This window comes from Triturus cristatus, chromosome 7 (assembly GCF_964204655.1).
Source record: "Triturus cristatus chromosome 7, aTriCri1.1, whole genome shotgun sequence".
NCBI classification, from domain to species: domain Eukaryota; kingdom Metazoa; phylum Chordata; class Amphibia; order Caudata; family Salamandridae; genus Triturus; species Triturus cristatus.
Genome location: NC_140590.1, coordinates 464030790 through 464053038, shown reverse-complemented (window position 1 = coordinate 464053038; position 22249 = coordinate 464030790). Strand labels below are relative to the sequence as shown.

The window sequence follows — 22249 nt, the reverse complement described above, 5'->3', positions numbered from 1 at the left end:
GCGCAGTCATTCCTGGTAACTTCCCTAAATACACTGCGGCTCGTCTGATACGCAATGATGCCAGGGTCATTTCGTCCTCTTTGCCGGGCACAGGGTCATATCTACAATCTACAAGAAGTTCCTTAAGCGTACGGGCACTTATGAGTTTGGGTGTTCGTGAATGTGCTGACTCTTGAAAAGTAAGTTTATTCATTCTGGGTGGCGTAGAAAAAATGTTACTAGCACCTCCCGTAGCCCCATCTGGGGTGTCGGGTGTGAAAGGATTCGTTGAACGTGACACAGCAACTATAGGTGTGGACACAGCTATAGAAGTAGCTGTAGGAACAGATGTGGAAACAGATGTGCTTGCCGGAACTTGTGACACGATCTGTTGCTGTAGGGATACGGGTGTTGGATCTTGGCGTTGAATCTCCCTGGTATGCGGTCTATGTGGGGCGGAATTTGCATACTCGGGAGCTGCGTCATCTAAATATGAAGAAAGAAAAACATCTTCTGCGGTTCTAGGATGCCCCTTAGGATGTACCTTTATTGGGAACAATGGGGGTGGCAAGTCTTTTGGTTTTTCTGGAGTAGCCTTAGGTAATCCTTCGGCCAGAAGGGGATACATACCATTCATAAGGGCATTTCTTTGCCTATCTACTTGTTCTGATTTCACTCGGATACCTTCCTCAATTAATAGATTTTCTCGAACTTTATTTGAACTCTCTTTATTCTTTTCTTCCTGTCTACGTGCTTTTTCTGTTCGTCTATGTGATTCCTTACGCCATAATTCAATGGCATCTTTCTGTGACTGTCTGACTTTCCTTTTCCATAACTCTTCCTCGACTTTCATGATGCACTCTGCATCCCAGGTTCCCGCTGTGGGCCACCTCTGACTTTCTGGTAATTCCTTGGTGTAGTCTACCCATAAATCAAGAAATAATATAGCGTCTAAGCCATGTTTATGATACATGAAGTACCCTGGAGTGTCCCTAGGAGGAATAGGAACGGCTTCTTCGAGTACCCCTTTTCTTGTAGTGATCTGTCTTAGTTTCGAAAAGAGCGGCATATTGAGAACTGATCTGATACTTAATCTTGAACACACTTAGTACAAAAGCACAATAATGAACAACCATTCATACCACAATATGCAGGACGTTTAACACATTTAACATTAAACATTAAACATTCTTAACCTTTAAAGTAACCAACAATGATGATCGTCTGCATAACTAATCACCAAGCATAATTCTTGACAATAACTAGATACTTCGGAATACTTGATATACTGCTAAACAGTACATATACACTGCTAAAACAGTGCAGACCGGATTTGTGTACCCAAACCCGTCTTGACCGGCACAACCTATGTGCACGTCAGAAATGCCTCCCCAGCAATGGTACTCACCGGGTAGCTTCGGAAACGGAAGGCCTCGGAAACTGGACTTGGACCGGACTGGACTGGACTCGACTCGTCGGAAACTGGACTCGACTTGGGACTTCGGAAACTGGTGGGCCTCTGTATACCTCGGATCTTGCTCTCTCAGCTAGGCTCTGGTCGGGATACTTCGCACTTCTCACCGCCTCGTCTGGGTGTTGATCGCAGCCTCAGTCGCCCCCGCTTGACCGGAGGGAGATACAGGAAATCCTGCTGGTACGCGTTATTGTCCGTCCAGCTGTGGCAGGAGACCGGGCCTGCAACGCACCGCCGGCGCGTGAGATGAGAAAGTGTCCCTGTTCGGGCGCCATTCATGTGGTAAATAAAATTCCTTTACCTGGACTTAATTTGATACAGAAACATAATAAAATAGCTCAGTAAAATGAGAGGCAGAATCCGTGGTATTAGAGGTTCGGAATGGGCTTTATTCCAATGAACGATTATAATCGGTTGCTCCAAGTTCCATCACCACGGAGGTTCAGGAAGTGAAGTACATACATTATTGACAAGAAATGACTTTTATAGTACATACATTACAATGAAGCGAATGCAATAGGCGTAACAATTGATAAGGAAAATGACGATTTATCTGCGTAACCAAAAATGGGTGTAATAAAGAGTAAAAAGGAACATAATTGGTTATGATGTCACATATAGGTGGATCCATAAGATAATACTTGGCATAGATGCGCGCGCAGCAGCATGACGTGTGATTGACGTGCAACTAGGGGGTGAAGGGGACTTGACATTTAGATCTACATGTGGAGACAAGAAGTCTGGGGGGTCAAGTCAACCTAATCCCAAATCATATCTAACATCCTATGTTTAAAGAACTATGTTATCCACGAAAGAAGGACTCTCGGACAGAATCTATTCTATACTGACTGTGCGTGCGTGTACAAGCGTCTAAGTGTCTACACTAAATGCGAGGGGGTAGGAATATTCCATGGTAACAGGACTATGAATTACTTGCATAAAGACAGAGAAGCCGGGCCTTTTGCTTGGTAACTGGAAGAATGTTTACTTAAACTACTAGGCAGGAATGCATCGGCTGAGGGGGAAGCAGATAATTCGAAGGTGAAATACAGTTCTTGGCAGAGAATAGGCTGATGTCAGGCTTCGTGAGCCGCGCAGAGAATGAGACAAAGTTCATGGTCACAGATGCAGGCTCAGACTGGAGTTTTCAGAGGCAGAAGGCAAGAAGAGTTTGATGACAGAATCAGGGCCTACTTGCCTGGACTGTAAAAATGGCATAAGTGAACAATATAAAGCCGGTGGCCTTTCATATTTAGGAATGGAATATCCGGCCTATTCATGGCGGATCTGACAGAGGACATGTTGACGGTGGACGCACATGTATTTGCGTCTTCATAACTGGAACTGGAGGGAACATACATGTACTTGTGACATGCACATAGAACCGTTGGGGTCCAAGATAGGGGACATAACTGACCAGAAAAATCCATATTTCCACAATCCGCTCGCCTCTGCACCAGCCAGGTGCCGCTCCACCATCCGCCGCCCAACAGAGCCGCACCATCCACAGCGTTGTCCCTGAAGCCCCACTATGTCCCTGCTGGGACTCCAGTCAGGCAACCATTCATACACTCCAAGCGAGGGGCCGGATCGCCACTTGCCAAACGATCTCCTCTGAGCCAGCAATCTCTCGGGCGTCCAAGTGATAGTGTCAAAACAAATGCAGCAGCAATAGGACGCAGCCTCCCTCAAAATGGCGTCTTTGCCTGAGAGCCTCACCCCCACCGCCAAGCATAGGTGAAGCCGGAGCGGAGCACATCCGCGCTTGCTTACCAGGACAGGTACGGCGCTGTAAATTTCCCCAGGCAGTGCAGACGCAGCATCCGTTTTCGCCGCACGGCCCCTCAGCCTCCGCAGTCAACAGCGCTCTCCATATTCGTCGCGTAGCTTCCCTTCCGAGCACATGCTCGGCACACTCTCCCGACGTCCCTTCAGGATCCTCCAGTGCCAGCTGGTGCCGACTCGCACGGCCGCGGGGACCTCCAGATGAGCCACCTCCGTCTCCTCACAACCGGCGACCCCGCTTTCGTCTTCGCACACCTAGCCGCCGCAGTCGGCAACCCGGGGGAGCAGTCACCTGAGTCCCCGGCTTCATATGACGCGGTCGTGGGCAGGCCTCACAGTCCTCCTCGCCGCCGCCCGCTCCGCCTGCACAGATTTTCGCTCCCCGGTGCTGCCGCCGCACATGCAGGGTAAAACACAGTAGCAGGCTCTCGACTTAGGCAGTATTTACCGGATTAATTGCGGATTAATTAAACTCGGGCCGGCGGAGCCGCTCTAACGCGCGGCCATCTCGCAGCTCAGTGAAGCCATGCCCCACCTGTCAAATAGGTTTACTTTGACAGGTTGCTGTGCATGTTTTGCACTGCTACAGGCAGACTACAACGGTAGACCTGAAGCCATGTTTGCACTGCCACTATAGTGGCTAGCACAATAGGTGCTGCAGTTCACCAGTGGAATTTAACTTACACTCCCTGGTTACATTTGGTACCATATAATAGGGACGTATAAGCAAGCTAAATAGACCAATTAGGAGCATGCCAAAAATATTAACAAGCATTTGTAATGCAATAGGTCTCGCATTTACGCAAGTTTAAGCTATTGGCATTGTAAATGAAAATGCCTTTTTTTAAATATAAATAAAAGGTATTGTCATTTACAATGCCAATAGCTTAAACTTGCGTAAATGCGAGACCTATTGCATTGCAAAGGCTTGTTTTAAAAAGCCTCAATATTTGAAAATTACATCCTCCCACTTGCAAACAGGAACTTAGTTTCCATATATTTAGCACCCCCTTCATAGAACTTGTTTGCTCGCACAAGGCAAAATGCCAAATCGGTGGGGGAATGTAACAAACACGTAAAACATATGTAACATACATGCATCTTCTGTTCATGTGAGTTAGGGCCTACATCTTCATTGGCTTTTGGCTAGATGTGCACTATAGAAATACTACATACATACATACAGATGTACATAAAGACATACCTACATACACACACATACCTACATACATACATAAACATACCTATATACATACATACACACATACATACAGACATACCTACATATAGACAGACATACACACATACATACATACAGACACACCTACATACAGACAGACAGACAGACATACCTGCATACACACGCAAAAACCAGTAGATAGGGTTGTCCAGTAGAGGTAGAGCTGGTTTTGGTAGATGGGTGGTCAGGGTTCCTATTGTAAACAGGGGCCTGAAGATTGAAGGCTTGAATTTTGTAACTCAGTCAGCCTTTCCTTCTTATAGGGCATCAAAATGAGCACCGCTGAGGGCTGCGAGTGGCGAAGTAATCCCGATGTTACTGTTCATGAGAGATACCGTCTGTATTGAGATTGCCACTCAGGGGGAGATATCACGACTTGAAGTTGAGAGGTTTAAATGCGCAAAGAATCGAAAACGTCCATGTGAAAAAACAGCTGAGAAACATACGGGAATCGGGCAGGCTAGTTTCGTAATATTCTGAATTCCCACAACAAAGTAATAATTATACCGAGGGCTTTGGTCCTTCCAGGCGCTAGAATGTACAATAAACTCTCGTATCACCAGTAAGCTGTCCCGAGTTGGAAAACACCTTTTAACATTGCTATTAAACTGCAAGAGTCTGCTAACAAGAGGTAGTAATGACTAGTAAAGCAAAGCCGGCCCGATACGGACATCCGCGCCTTACTGCCCAGAGAAGACACGGACAATGTCCTCTTCTTTTCTGTGCTGGCAGCTGCCCCCTCCATCCCTCCACACCCTCTTTCTATTATTCCCTCTCTTTCTGTCTTGCTCCTCACTTACTGAAATCCGAGACTTGAAGAAACGGTTCACAACCTCTCTTTCCTTCTTTCATTTAGTTGCCTCCCTGTGAAATGGATCCAAAAAAGAACAAGCTGTCTCCGTGGAGCCCACGGGGGGACGGAAAGTGAAAGCATGCGATGCGCTTGTGGGCGCGCGGTGGGAGCCAGAGTCGAGACGCCATGCGGGCGCGCCGGTCGGAGTGTGTGAAGCAGAGGAGACACCATGCGCATGCACATGGTTTGTCTCCCTTCGCTAGGAAAAGTGTGGAAATATGGATTTTTCTGGTCAGTTATGTCCCCTATCTTGGACCCCAACGGTTCTATGTGCATATCACAAGTACATGTATGTTCCCTCCAGTTCCAGTTATGAAGACGCAAATACATGTGCGTCCAACGTCAACATGTCCTCTGTCAGATCCGCCATGAATAGGCCGGATATTCCATTCCTAAATATGAAAGGCCACCAGCTTTATATGGTTCACTTATGCCATTTTACAGTCCAGGCAAGTAGGCCCTGATTCTGTCATCAAAACTCTTCTTGCTTTCTGCCTCTGAAAGCTCCAGTCTGAGCCTGCATCTGTGACCATGAACTTTGTCTCATTCTCTGCGCGGCTCACGAAGCCTGACATCAGCCTATTCTCTGCCAAGAACTGTATTTCACCTTCGAATTATCTGCTTCCCCCTCAGCCGATGCATTCCTGCCTAGTAGTTTAAGTAAACATTCTTCCAGTTACCGAGCAAAAGGCCCGACTTCTCTGTCTTTATGCAAGTAATTCATAGTCCTGTCACCATGGAATATTCCTACCCCCTCGCATTCAGTGTAGACACTTAGACGCTTGTACACGCACGCACAGTCAGTATAGAATAGATTCTGTCCGAGAGTCCTTCTTTCTTGGATAACATAGTTCTTTAAACATAGGATGTTAGATATGATTTGGGATTAGGTTGACTTGACCCCCCAGACTTTTTGTCTCCACATGTAGAGCTAAATGTCAAGTCCCCTTCACCCCCTAGTTACACGTCAATTACACGTCATACTGCTGCGCGCGCATCTAGGCCAAGTATTATCTTATAGATCCACCTATATATGACATCATAACCAATTATGTTCCTTTTTACGCATTATTACACCCATTTCTGGTTACGCAGAACAAATCGTCATTTTCCTTATCAATTGTTACGCCTACTGCATTCACTTCATTGTCATGTATGTACTATAAAAGTCATTTCTTGTCAATAAAGTATGTACTTCACTTCCTGAACCCCCGTGGTGATGGAACTTGGAGCAACCGATTATAATCGATAACTGGAATAAAGCCTATTCCGAAACTCTAATATCACGGATTCTGCCTCTCATTTTACTGAGCTATTTTATAATGTTTCTGTATCAAATTCAGTCCCGGTAAAGGAATTTTATTTACCACATGATGGCGCCCGAATAGGGACACTTTCTCATCTCACGCGCCGGCGGTGAGTTGCAGGCCCGGTCTCCTGCCACAGCTGGACGGACAATAACGCGTACCAGCAGGATTTCCTGTATCTCCCTCCGGTCAAGCGGGGGCGACTGAGACTGCGATCAACACCCAGACGAGGCGGTGAGAAGTGCGAAGTATCCCGACCAGAGCCTAGCTGACAGAGCAAGATCCGAGGTATACAGAGACCCACCAGTTCGAAGTCAAGCCCAGTTTCCGACGAGTCGAGTCGAGTCCAGTCCGGTTCAAGTTCAAGTTACCGAGGCCTTCCGTTTCCGAAGCTACCCGGTGAGTACCATTACTGGGGAGGCATTTCTGACGTGCACATAGGTTGTGCCGGTCAAGACGGGTTTGGGTACACAAATCCGGTCTGCACTGTTTTAGCAGTGTATCTGTACTGTTTAGCAGTATATCAAGTATTCCGAAGTATCTAGTTAGTGTCAAGAGTTATGCTTGGTGATTAGTTATGCAGACGATCATCATTGTTGTTTATTTTAAAGGTAAAAAATGTTTAATGTTTAATGTTTAATGTGTTAAACGTCCTGCATATTGTGGTATGAATGATTGTTCATTATTGTGCTTTTGTATTAAGTGTGTTCAAGATTAAGTGTCAGATCAGTTGTCAATATGCCGCTCTTTTCGAAATTAAGACAGATCACGACTAGAAAAGGGGTTCTCGAAGAAGCCGTCCCTATTCCTCCTAGGGACACTCCAGGGCACTTCATGTATCACAAACATGGCTTAGACGCTATATTATTTCTTGATTTATGGGTAGACTATACCAAGGGATTACCAGAAAGTCAGAGGTGGCCCGCAGCGGGGACCTGGGATGCAGAGTGCATCATGAAAGTCGAGGAAGAGTTATGGAAAAGGAAAGTCAGACAGTCACAGAAGGACGCCGTTGAGTTATGGCGTAAAGAATCTCATAGACGTACAGAAAAAGCACGTAGACAGGAAGAAAGGAATAAAGAAAGTTCAAATAAAGTTCAAGGAAATCTATTAATTGAGGAAGGTATCCGAGTGAAATCAGAACAAGTAGACAGACAAAGAAATGCCCTTATGAATGGTATGTATCCCCTTCTGGCCGAAGGATTACCTAAGGCTACTCCAGAGATACCGAAAGACTTGCCACCCCCATTATTCCCAATCAAGGTACATCCTAAGGGGCATCCTAGAACCGCATAAGATGTTTTTCTTTCCTCATATTTAGATGACGCAGCTCCCGAGTATGCTAATTCCGCTCCACATAGACCGCATATCAGGGAGGTCCTACGCCAAGATCCAGCACCCGTATCCCTACAGCAACAAATCGAGTCACAAGTTCCGGCAAGCACATCTGTTTCTGTATCTGTTCCTACAGCTACTTCTATAGCTGTGTCCACACCTATAGTTGCTGTGTCACGTTCAACGAATCCTTTCACACCCGACGCCCCAGATGGGGCCACGGGAGGTGCTACCAATATCTTTTCTACGCCACCTAGAATAAATAAACTTACTTTTCAAGAGTCAGCGCATTCACGTACACCCAAATTCGTAAGTGCTCGTGCACTTAAAGAACTTCTCGTAGATTGTAGATATGACCCGGTGCCCGGTATAGAGGACGAAATGACCCTGGCCTCATTGCGTATCAGACGAGCCGCAGTGTATTTAGCGAAGTTACCAGGAATGACTGCGCATCTAGACGAAATATATCATTTTGTCCAAACAGGACGAGATCCAGAATGTATTAACAGAGCTATGGAGTACCAGAAAGTAGAGATACAGGGGGAACTGTTACGTTTCCTCATAAACTGTGTGATCAGAAATGTAGACCGACCGGGGGTAGACCCGGAAGCAATGCAAATTCTTACCAGATGGAGTCAGAACATATCAGAAGGGAGACATGACAAGCAAAATTGTATAATAGCCATGTGCCGAAAGATCCGTAAAGAAATAGAACGCCTACACAAAGAGAGATTAGAGGCAGACGAGTTCGAACAAAGCGAGGAAGAAGGGTCAGGACTGCCCGCAGGACAGTCGGACACCATAGCCTATGTAGGTAGAGGAAGATCTTGTAATAAGAATCAGACTAGATGTCTTACTGACTCAATACGTCCGATATGTCCAGATAATAACAGGAATTTTCAAATACCTATAATTAATATAAGGTCTAACGAGCATTCGTTCCAAACCGCCGACAAACTACTCCGAGAACGAAGGGGTTATCATTTTCTCGATTCTATGGATGAACAAGATTTAGCCAGGGCAGCTGTCCATTGGGTGGACAGTCCCGGAAAATATAGTGATGATACAGTAGTACGCACATTTTTGAATCTCACCCCAGATGAACAGAGGTTAGCTGGGATTTATATGATTCAACAACTCATTATACTATATCGGAGTCAGCATTCGGACCCTGGTCCCTTACCTGACATACTGACTGAATTGCTTATGAATAAATGGAGAGGTCCAGGTACTAAATTAATTAAAGAAATTCTAGAATCAAGAAAGCAGTATATTCTTTTTGTATGCTCAGAGCAGGTCTCAGTGCCCGTCAAGGAAAGAACCACGTATCACATGGATAGACAGAATCCGTTACGAGAAGTGCACCCAATAAAAGGCGAGGACAACGAGTTTAAGCGCGTATTTGTATATACGCCCATATCAAAAATAGAATTGTTACAAATGAAGAAAGTGGTACCCAGTCATGACAAAGATCCAGCGGGTTTTCACCGAGAAATTAAAGACATGTTACTCATGGGAGAGTATACCTATCCCGACATTATGACAATATTAAAGGTATTGATGCCTGCTGGCATTTATGAAAAACTCAAGGAAAAAGAGTGGGAGGTAGGTGACCAAAAGATAGAATGGTCAGTGTTAGAAGCGGAAGAAAAGGCCCGAACTGCAGGAGCAGGACTTGGAGATAAAACTAAAGCATTACCAGGTTTACTAGTACAGGTACTGCCACGTTTATTAACTACGAAAAAGGAAGATTGGGGAACGATTTCAGCCTGTAAGCAGAAGCAAGATGAAGACACTAGTGATTACTATGCCCGATTTGAAAAATGTTTTGGTATAAATAGTGGCATAAAAGCCAGTAGCGAATCATACCCGCATCTGTTTGTAACAAAATTAGTAGAAAATGCCCTGCCCCCAGTAAAGAATAGAGTATTAAAATTCGAGAGTACCTGGCAAGGCAACACTCCATCACAAATGTTACAAATGCTACAGTACCATCACAATAGAATTAGAGAGGAACAAGAACATGAACACAGACGCATGAAAGACACGAAAATGAAAATGCTAGTTTCCCAGACAGTTCCAGCGGAAGGACATAAAAAGGGTATGACACATTCCGATTCAGCAGGACCTGTAAAAGGGACATGCAATTATTGTAAAAAGCCAGGTCATTACGTACACGATTGTCCAGTTTTAAAACATAATATCGCCATAGGTAAAACACAAGAAAGATCACGGCCACTCAGACAAGATCAGAATGAACAAGGAGCTATGCAGCATGCCCAGGCCATGCCAGCCGCACAACAGCCAATACAGTTTGTGCCAGCTGCACCACCGTTGCCTGTTACTGCCACACAGACGACAACACGACAAATGTATCAGACCGCACAGTATGAATATCCCGAGAATCAGCGTTACGCATGAACAAGCCTAGAGAGGGAAGTTGATTTACCCCTTATCGAGATTCCTGTAGATCAAGAAGGACCTTATGTACATAGTGAATTATTAGGCCAAGATAGGAAATTTTTACTCGATACAGGGGCAAGTCGAACAACTATAAAACGTAGTGAAGTTCCAGGGGCACCCCTCTCAGGCTCTCAGAATATTTCCCTTGGTTTTTCAGGAAAACCTATTGTTAATGAAGTGTCACAACCACTGCCACTTACGATAGGACCTCTGACCCGAACTACAGATTTATTGCTTACTAAATCATGTCCAGAAAATCTGTTAGGAATTAAAACCCTGAAAGCTCTAGGAGCCATAATATGTTGTTCTCCGGAAGGTGTAAGGTTGTTTTTACGTCATTTTAAAGGTCACTATGTGTCTAGAGACATGGATCCCCGACTGCAGATTTTACCTACACATCTATGGGCACAAGGCCCTACTGATGTTGGTTGCATGAATATTACACCATATAGAGTCACATTAAAGGCAGGAGTGGTGCTACCACGAATGCGACAATACAAGTTACCACCAGATGCTGTAGTGGCTTTACTACAAATCATTGACGAGCTCATTGCCCAAGGAGTAGTTGTGGAAACAGACTCCAATGTATGTAATTCACCGATAATTCCGATTCTTAAACGAACAGATCCAAAGGCCCCGCCAGTATATCGATTGGTTATTGATCTGCGCGAATTAAACAAGTGCATTGTGCCACAATTTCCTGTGGTCCCAGATATCTCGTCATTACTGACAGCCATTGATTCCGAAGCAACATTCTTTACTGTAATTGATCTCAAGAATGCCTTTTTCAGCGTCCCAATAGATCCGGAAAGCCAATATTTGTTCGGATTTAGTTTAAATGGACGTAGCTTTAAATTCTCACGCGCACCTCAAGGATTTACAGAAAGCCCCAGCATCTATAGCCAAGCACTGAAACGAGAACTCGATAGTATCCACATGCCAGTTAACACTGTTCTGCTTCAATACGTCGATGATCTGCTGATCACCGCAAGAAGCGAACCGGAATGTGAAAAAGCATCACTGACAGTTTTACAATTTCTAGCCGAAAAGGGGCACAAGGTGTCCCCTTCTAAGCTGCAATTCTGTGTCCAGCGAGTTGTTTATCTTGGACACTCGCTGTCCAAGGAGGGAAGGCAGCTTACACCCGACCGCATTCAGTTAATAGCTAACATGCCTATACCTAAGACACAAAAGGAGGTACGAGCTTTCATAGGCCTCACTTCATATTGTAGGCAGTGGATCCCTCAGTATGCATTTCTAGCAAAACCACTCATTCAGTTAACCACACAGGAGGCAGCCACATCGACTGTTCTCCCTTGGACTCAAGAACATACACAAGCTTTTGAAAGCCTAAAGAAAGCTTTATGCCAAGCACCTGTTTTAGCAACACCATGTTACAGAAAACAGTTTACACTCTTTGTTACAGAACGCGAAGGTACTGCCTTGTCAGTACTCACACAGGATCAAGCAGGAGCACACAAACCATGTGCTTATTTTTCTAGTACATTAGATCCCGTAGCTCAGGCTTTGCCTGCATGCCTGAAATCAGTGGCAGCGACAGCTTTAGCAATCAGACAAAGCGATGCCATAGTGTTAGGACACCCATTGACAGTTCAAGTACCATACGCAGTAGAGGTTCTTGTAAATAGAACACAAACACAACACTTGACTATAGCGCGACTTACAGGGTACGAACTTACATTGTTTCAGCCACATATAGAAATCAGACGCTGTAACACATTGAATCCTGCCTCACTTTTGCCAGTAACCGGAACAGACCCACTAGCTCATGACTGTATTGAAGTTATTACTATAACGACAAAACCCAGACAAGACCTGACAGATGTTCCATTGTCCGATCCAGACCTGACGTTGTATGTAGATGGTTCATGTATGAGAACAAGTGCAGGAGAATTAGTGGCCGCTTACGCAGTCACAACAGATACTGAAGTCATTGAAACTAATCGTATAAATACTTTGTCAGCTCAAGCCGCAGAGCTCATCGCTCTGACACAAGCCTGTATTCAAGCCACAGATAAAAAAGTCAACATATACACTGATTCACGTTATGCATTCGGAGTTGTACACGACTTCGGCGTACTGTGGCGAGAGAGAGGTTATTTAACTTCCCACGGTGCCCACATTCAGAACGGACCCCTCATTCATGCCTTATTAGATGCGATACATCTACCCACTGCAATATCAGTTATGAAATGTAAGGCTCATACGAAGATTACTGATATCATTTCCCAAGGCAATGATCTAGCCGACAGAACAGCTAAACAGACTGCTCAAACTCAGACCCCCGACATGACAAAGACAATAGTCCCGACACCGACACATTGTATGACAGTTAAAGATCCTACTCTTGACGTGATTGACATACAGACACATGCTACACCAGACGAAATAAAGAAATGGACTGAATTAGGAGGGATCCAAACGGACCAAGGATGGATGATGAAGGAAAAGTCTGTATGGTTCCTTCCTGATTCAATGGTCCAAGTTATAATTAACACTATACATAGTCCAGCACATCTAGGAGAAAAAGCTATGCTAGACAGCATTCAACACATTTGGTTCAATAAACATTTACGAGCAGCAGCCAAACAAAAGGTCCGTACCTGTATGATCTGTTGCCAGTTTAACCCAGGAAAAAGCGTTCCCGTAGAACAGGGTGGATTTCATCCTCCTAATAATCCTTTTGAAGTACTCCAGATGGACTATATCCAGATGGAACGATGTCGAGGATTCAAATATGTTCTCGTAGTTGTCTGCACTCTGTCCCGTTGGACAGAGGCGTACCCGGTTTCAGATTACACTGCCCCGACTACTGCCAAACAGTTGGTTCGAGAATTCTTCCCACGATACGGTTTACCACGTGTTGTTCACTCAGATAACGGCCAGCCGTTCTCATCCGAATTAATGAAACACGTTTCACTTCTGTTAGGTTATCAGTGGAAATTCCACTGTGTCCGACACCCCGAGGCAGCAGGTCTCGTAGAAAGACATAATCAGATACTGAAAATCAGATTGTCCAAAATATGCAGAGAGAAAGGTGTCGACTGGATAGTAGCGTTACCAGTTGCACTCTTTTACATGAGAATGGTAGCACACTCTCGAACAGGGCTATCCCCGTATGAGGTGATCTTCGGTAGACCACCAAATATGTGGGGGACGCCCGTACCACGCAAAATAACTGATATTGACTGCAATATACTGACAGATTACTTGGCTTCCTTGATGTCTGCACTACAATCTTGTCGTTCACAGGTAGCTGCAGCCTTTCCCGACAACACCGAGGTGAAACCCCATGACGTGGTTCCGGGGGATCTGGTCTTTGTGAGGAATTTCGACCGAAAGACTCAGCTGGAGCCCAGGTGGAAAGCACCCAAGTTGGTCCTGCTGACCACTAGGACAGCCGTGAAGATCGAGGGCCGCAAGGGCTGGATTCATTCAAGTCATATCAAGAAATTTCATGGACTATCCTCGGATATAGACATTGTACCCTGCACTCCCTCACAGACTGATTCAAAACTTCCTTTGGTTGAAAAAACTGAAACCGAACTTTACAAACTAAAGCTTAGGCCCAACAAGACGAGCAATTTGATTGTTTAAGTCCTCTCCAAGGTGAAGCGGTTGAATTGTCTCTGACATGTATCCCTTGGACCTGAGTAGAGAAAATACCCGGAAAATGTTGAAACGACAGGCGTATTGTAAATCACTGCGTAGCCACTGCATAGTGACATTATTAATTCTGTTTTTATTAAGTCTTTTAATAATTATTACAAGTATGTTGTTGCACATATATTACCCTATTTCTAGACATGTTTATAATGTTGCTGCTGAATATTCTTTTAGTGACTTACCTCCACATGAATTGTCTTATAGACTTGCGCTGCGCAATAACACTTTCATTAGTATGTTACATCATTCCCATCAGACTAGTAATGCTACTAATTGTTGGGTGTGTGGTCGGCTCCCTCCCTATCAGAATTATGAAGGAGTCCTGCCATTCTTTCCACACCCATTTACACACAATGGCTCCTGTGGAGCATGGTTTAGTTTAATCAATTCCATAGACTCAGACACAGCAGTTTACAAAGATCATTGGGTATGGGGAAACCTGAACCTAGTTTTACTCAAGGTCTGTTACCGCGACAAGGAGGGTCGCCCCAAAAGAACAGGAACTGATCTAGAAAATGAAGTATATGGATTAGGTAATTTTACACCTAATCTCATGATTCTAAATGTCGTATCCGAAATTGAACTAGTCTTGCCCACCATGTCAGTATTCCCAGCGAAGGGTGAATTATGTGTAAGAAAAGTTGGTTCCATACATATGGGCCATAGTAAATGCACCACTACAGTAGAATTCAGTGATCAAGGCAAATCTTTATTTAGAGCTTCTCGCCATTCCTACTTTGTATGTGGTCAGACTGCATATATGCGTTTACCTCTAGATTGGGATGGTACCTGCTACATTGCATTCCTTTTGCCACCTGTTTTCCTAGCTCCTCCTGATTATTACAGAAATATTCATTTAGTACACAACAGAGAGCGGAGAGATCTCCCCATTGTCGATTACACTGAGACGGCATGGGACAAGTATGTAGATTTTAATAAAGGCATCTTTCCCTACATAGGTACCGTTACTAATAGTAAGCTGATACGTAGATTAACTAGAACCCTTGAAGCAGTAGTGAATGAGACTATTTCCGCCTTAGGCAATTTAACAGAAGAGCAGTCTGCTATGCGGATTGTTGTGCTTCAAAATCGTCTTGTCTTTGACGTCATCCTGGCTGATAGGGGCGGAGCTTGTAGGGTCATCGGATCAAGCTGCTGCGTATTCATACCAGAAAATTCGCCATCTGTATATAAAGCCATCACTCGCCTTCATAAGATTGTAAGCCAGATACACCAGAACCCAGGCACTTGGACTTGGTCCAGTTGGTTTTGGAATGTGATATCAGCCTGGGGATGGAGAGTTTTATCCTTCCTAGGTATTGGCCTTCTCATACTATTCAGTTGCTGTCTATGTCTACAATGTGGACCAGCGATCTGTGGTCTGTGTGCCACATCGTGTATTCCACCACCAAGATTTCATTCGTCACGGAAGAAGAAAGAAGAACAAATGATGCTATATGAACAGATCAATGGATTAATGAAGATTGATATCTCTTGAAGGGCAAGTAGGGGACAAGGAGGGAATGTGGAAATATGGATTTTTCTGGTCATTTATGTCCCCTAACTTGGACCCCAACGGTTCTATGTGCATATCACAAGTACATGTATGTTCCCTCCAGTTCCAGTTATGAAGACGCAAATACATGTGCGTCCAACGTCAACATGTCCTCTGTCAGATCCGCCATGAATAGGCCGGATATTCCATTCCTAAATATGAAAGGCCACCAGCTTTATATGGTTCACTTATGCCATTTTACAGTCCAGGCAAGTAGGCCCTGATTCTGTCATCAAAACTCTTCTTGCTTTCTGCCTCTGAAAGCTCCAGTCTGAGCCTGCATCTGTGACCATGAACTTTGTCTCATTCTCTGCGCGGCTCACGAAGCCTGACATCAGCCTATTCTCTGCCAAGAACTGTATTTCACCTTCGAATTATCTGCTTCCCCCTCAGCCGATGCATTCCTGCCTAGTAGTTTAAGTAAACATTCTTCCAGTTACCGAGCAAAAGGCCCGACTTCTCTGTCTTTATGCAAGTAATTCATAGTCCTGTCACCATGGAATATTCCTACCCCCTCGCATTCAGTGTAGACACTTAGACGCTTGTACACGCACGCACAGTCAGTATAGAATAGATTCTGTCCGAGAGTCCTTCTTTCTTGGATAACATAGTTCTTTAAACATAGGATGTTAGATATGATTTGGGATTAGGTTGACTTGACCCCCCAGACTTTTTGTCTCCACATGTAGAGCTAAATGTCAAGTCCCCTTCACCCCCTAGTTACACGTCAATTACACGTCATACTGCTGCGCGCGCATCTAGGCCAAGTATTATATTATAGATCCACCTATATATGACATCATAACCAATTATGTTCCTTTTTACGCTTTATTACACCCATTTCTGGTTACGCAGAACAAATCGTCATTTTCCTTATCAATTGTTACGCCTACTGCATTCACTTCATTGTCATGTATGTACTATAAAAGTCATTTCTTGTCAATAAAGTATGTACTTCACTTCCTGAACCCCCGTGGTGATGGAACTTGGAGCAACCGATTATAATCGATAACTGGAATAAAGCCTATTCCGAAACTCTAATATCACGGATTCTGCCTCTCATTTTACTGAGCTATTTTATAATGTTTCTGTATCAAATTCAGTCCCGGTAAAGGAATTTTATTTACCACAAAAGCCACAATAGTCTCGCCAAGCGAAGCAGCTGCGTGCGCTGCGTTCGCTAGGCAAGACCTAAAAAGGAGACCACAGACTTTTACTACCGGGCTAGCAGGGGTAGAGCGCACATAGTTCTAAAGTGAGCAAAAATATAGGGTCCAGCCAAAGGTGAAAATTCTGGGGTAACTGTGCAGAAAGGCAGATTTAAGACACGCCCTATTGGAAATCACAGGGCAACTCAGAATGAGGGCCTTTGATACGCATGCAGAGCTCACTCCCCTTGGCCACTATTTGATAATAGGACACATTATAGCATTGAAGTAGAAGACAACTCTGCTTACAATCTTAGAACTGTGCTTAATAGGCTGCTTAGTGATGTATAAAAAATGCATTGGCAAATCCTTTACATCTGGGTTTAATCTCCTAAAGCAAGCACATTATAGACCAGCAGGAGCGAATAGAGAGAGCTGTATTTGTAAAACAGTGCCTCGTGCAGCTCGAGGTAAGCACTGGAATTTAACCATAAGAAAAGCATTTGGTGAGAAATGAGTACTCCACTAGGCTGACCCAAGACTTAATTGAAAAATTCATAAAACAATCGTTAAAAGGAGAGGACTGAAGGCCCACTCTATGTATATTGTAAGCAATAGGTCTGTTTGACAGCTGTACTACCAAAAGCTAAACCTAAAAAGGTTATTTTGATATATACTTATTTATGATCTTCACAAAACCGCTTTTAACTTAGTCACTCGCTTATAGTTGTAGTAACATGATAATCTATGGTGGCAAAAGCTGCATGGCAAATGGGATATGCATTTCTACCGTATTCATAATAGATGGTGAAATCTACAAAAACAATACATTAAAGCACACTTGTTAACTTTTTAAATTATTTTTCAAACCTGCAAGTCCTTCCTTTGGCAACAAATTACATGCAAAATAACCAAGATGTTTGAGCTATGAAGGTTAAAAAAAAAGTCACATTACCTGTCTTCCAACATTCTCCTGGAAGGCCGCCTAGAGAACAGAGAGAACAAACACAGAAAAATGAGAAGGCTCTGCAGTGCTGAGTGAACAGCAGAAAACGAATTCAAAACAAACAGGCAGCAGTATAAATGACCCTTGGCTCTGGTTTTTGAAATAAAGTCGGCATTGTTTGCAGAAGGACGCCTGCGGGGCTGTTTGTCGCTGCTCTGCTAGGATCTCGTGTTCTCCAAGTCCTCCCTGTCGCATGACAACACTTCAAGAATGCGCCTTTTCTAAAGGCGGCCGCGCCTTGGAGGGTGGCCTTTTGAGTGCAGCACAAGGGCTTCACACCGGTCCTAAAAGTCAGTGGCCTCAAACAATAAGAACTAGGCTCGGCAGGATTAGGCATTCGAATGGATAATCACAATTGAGACCTTTTCATATTTCTATGCACCGGCAGTCAAAGCACTTAACCTTCCAGCACAGCAGGCTCTTTCCTTATTGTAAACTATTGAATTTCAATTATATTACCGGGGATATTTTTGATAGATCTATTGTGGGCCGCATTACGGTCATTGATCACTTCTGCATCGTTTGGTGTGACAGCCCCAAATTAGGCTCCAGGCCCACCACAGTTGCTCCACCCCGTACCCCCACCTCCCCCATATATCTGTGTGTTCCTCTGCCTGTGTAACGCAAAGGAGACGCAATTACATCCTGACTTCTTGACATTCATTTTCAACATTCAGAGTCCCCTGACAACATCCAGAAAGATTAACAACTGTGTTTCCCAAAAGCAGGAAGGCTACATATGGTAGGCCTGTGCCTAGATTGAAGAGACTACAATGGATATATTTAGAAATGTGTTTAAGTGGAATTTTCATTACTCACTGGTCATCTCACAATCAAAGGTACTGCATTACTTCAAAGAAAAAAAATTAATCGGTCGAGTACATTCGGGTGCGTTTCTTAATTCATTGTGTGGCATTCAAAAAATTATGGTTTCATTAGGGATTCAAAATGAGGAGGTACTTCAACGGTACTAATAACAGAACTGAAAAATTCTTGACAGTTAAATTTCGCTAGTTATCAATGCACAATAGTCAAGTCAAGTCAGAGGAATTTATTGAGCGCACATATCACCCGGAGGTCTCATGGCGCTAGCGTAAACTCCAAGGGACTGGTGGTCAGATGTACGGTCATTATTGATGGTCAAATAGCCAGGTTTTTAATTCCCCGCGGAATGGCTTATGGTCAGTGATGGATAGGAGATGTGATGGAAGCTTATAATAAGAAAGCAGGAGCAAGGAAAGGGAAAGATCTACCACCATTCCTGGCATTGCGGATTATGCAAGGGGTAAGGAGACATTTGGTACTTGACCTAAGCGTCCTGCTCGGTTGATACCAGCTAAGTAGCTTGGCCCCTTACCGTAAGTGTTCTTGTGAACCAGACAGAGGATTTTGAAGTGGATTCGCTTCCTAATAGGGAGCCAATGAAGAGTCTTCAGACTAGGAACTAATGGAGCTCTCGATGGGAGGTTTAGTACAAGTCTAACAGCAGTATTTTGCAAAACTTGAAGCTTAGAATAGAGCTTCCCGTTTATGGAGGCCAACAGGGCATTTCCGTAGTCGATGCAACTTAGTATTAGTCTTTGGACTAGTGGTTTCCTAGATTCAATAGGGAGCCATTGAAAAGGTTTGCGTAGATTACGCATAATGCCATAACAGATGCCGATTATGTGACTTTTCATCGACAACTGATTGTCAATCATCACTCCGAGGTTCTACACCACCGGTTAAGGAGATGGACAGGGGCCCAGATTCTGAGGCCACCAGTCACTCAACCAGAATTCATTAGCCTTACCAAAGAGAATTACCTCTGTTTTACTTCCATTAAGCTGTAGGTGGTTGGTATGCATCCAGTTGTCAATATGGGTCATGCAGTGTTTGAAACGGATCCTTGTGTCAGTGGGATCAGAGCCTAGGGTGATCAATAACTGGGTGTCATCAGCATATGACACCACGTCAAAACCGTAGGACCTGATCACTTTGGCCAGGGGAGTCAAGTACAGGTTGAAGAGCATGTGACTTAAAATGGAGCCTTGTGGGACTCCTATTTTTACTGGCCGACTACAAGAGGCCAGGGTGCCCATTTGTACGGTGGTGGTTCGGTCAGTTAGAGGATTTCTGAACCAGTCCAAGGCCACACCCCTGACACCCATCTCCCAGAGCCATTGTTCTAGAATGCTATGGGAGATGGTGTCGAAGAAGGCTGAGAAATCTAATAGGGTGAGCATGGCTGACTGTCTGTTGTACAAAGCAAGTCTAATATTGTCTACAACCTCCACTAACAAGGTTTTTGTGCTGTGGGCAGCCCGGAACCCCGACTGTGATGGATCCAGCAGTCCATGACTCTCCAGATGGGTAGTAAGCTGCTTGTTTACCAGGGACTCAAGTACCTTTCCAAAGTAAGGAAGCAGAGAAATTGGGCGGTAATTGCTAGGTACCTTGGAGTCAGCAGAAGGTTTTTTCAGATTTGGCTTAACCTACGCTGCTTTCCATCTAACAGGGACTGCTGCTTGCTCTATTTACATATTAAATAAATCTGTAAGGTTACTGATGAGCAAGGGGGCAATAGTTGAAAAGAAACAGGGTGAAACCGGGTCTACTGGAGGATCCGATTTGATCTTTACCAGGGTGGTTGAAACTTCATCTGGGGTAAGTGCAGTGAACACCTGTAAAAGGGGGAAGGTGGGGTTGAGGTTAATGTCAGGGTTGTTATCAGGATTTTAGGTCTCATGGTGTGGAAAGGAACTATGAATTGTAATGATCTTTTCTTCAAAAAAAGTTGACAGTGTGTCTACCCATTCTTGCGAAGATGGGTTACAGGGCTGACCGGGAAGAGTAATAGTAAATTCCTTTAATATTTTATAAAGCTCATTGTTGGAATTGGCAGCTTTGTTAATCCTGTTAATAAGGTACAATTTTTGGGCATGTCTGTTATTATCCAAGTAGCCTCGATGAATATGTTTATACTTTTGTCGATCTTCACTAGTCTTAGTTTTTCTCCATTTACGCTCGGCATTCCTACTAGAAAGTTTTTCAATTTACAGTGATTCTGTGAACCATGGTGAGGCCGTAGGTTTGAGCTTGACCCTTGAAAGAGGGGCCAAGTTGTTTAAGGCCCGTGTGATTGTGTCCTCAAAGGCTGTTGCTGCATGGTCGATGTTCTCGCTGCAGGACAGAGTTGGGGGGGTTAAAGTGGGCCGAAAAAGTCGCTGGAGTGACTTTCCGCCAAGGCGTTCTCCATATAGGTTCACGACTAATGTAGTTTTTGGTGGTGGCTATTGGTAGGGAGAATTTCATCAGGTTATGGTCAGACCAAAGCAGAGGAAGAGGAGACTCAACTCTGACATTGACTGTGTTGGTGAAGAGAAGATCAAAAGTGTGACCTGCCGAGTGGGTAGGTCCCGCCACCATTTGAACTAGTCTCAATGTGTTTAAGTTAGTAATTAGTTGGCTTCTGTCAGCATTTGAAAGCAATTCCGCATGATAGTTAAAATCTCCAGTAAGGAGAAAGTTATCAGCAGCTAATACGAGTGGAGCAATTGTCTCGAGTAAGTAGTTTATAACATAATTTTTCTGGCAAGGAGGTCTGTACACTAAGGCACCTCCCCAGGTTTCCTTAGATTGTAATTCGATTCTGAAAATGCACAATTCCGACAGTTCTGTGATAAAGGTCTCTAGTGTTGTAACCACTAGTCCGGCCCTGGTGGCTATTGCAATACCTCCTTCTCTCCTAACGTTTCTATCTAGTCTAGTTAGACGGCATTCTGGAGGTAACGCAATTGCCACATCAGGGGAGGCATATTCGTGGAGCCAAGTTTCGGTAATGAAAGAAATATCTGGCTTTTATGTATCAAGAAGGCCCCATTTCCAAAAGGGTACAGCGTGGAGACTGTTCTAGACATAGGAACAAAGTCTTCCTGGTTCAGTCTTAACAGAAACTAACAGGAAAATGGGTTAGAGTGTTGACGTTTTGGTCTCTTCCGAAGGGAATCTATGAAACCATCAGCAGGACAGAATGTTTCATGTAAAGATCTAGGACCCCTCTGGGAATGAAATTTCAAAAGAATAAAACAACAAACAATAAATACTAAATTAGAATAAAGTTAATACACCTGGAAAAAAGTGAATAAGGAATCTATGCTAAATATTTTGTGAATAGACCCCGAGAGTACAGAGTACCCAAAAAAATCAAGTGAAAAGTGCAAGAGACCAAAGTTGGAGCACGAAAGGAAAGTGTAAAGCAGTGCGTCGTTTTAAAATTGTTAAAACTTACTAGTATGAGAATCAAAATAATACTACAGGAGAAGTACCCACACTTGAGTTACGGAATCTAAAAGATGACACAAGAAAACATGTTGGACAACATGTCAATGGATAGTACTCTACACAGCTTGGCTAAGAAAATCAGTGGTCAGACAAT

The 22249-nt window shown here is 44.1% G+C and overlaps 1 protein-coding gene across 1 annotated transcript in view; it reads right to left on the bottom strand.

Moving 5' to 3' along the window:
- The window catches only part of TBCD (tubulin folding cofactor D), a 2329415-nt gene that overhangs the window by 1162431 nt on the left and 1144735 nt on the right, over positions 1-22249 (bottom strand). Inside the window, exon 17 of the mRNA XM_085616794.1 lies at positions 17782-17811. Within this exon, the coding sequence (XP_085472920.1) occupies positions 17782-17811 (30 nt within the window). The remainder of the gene's footprint in view (positions 1-17781; positions 17812-22249) is intronic.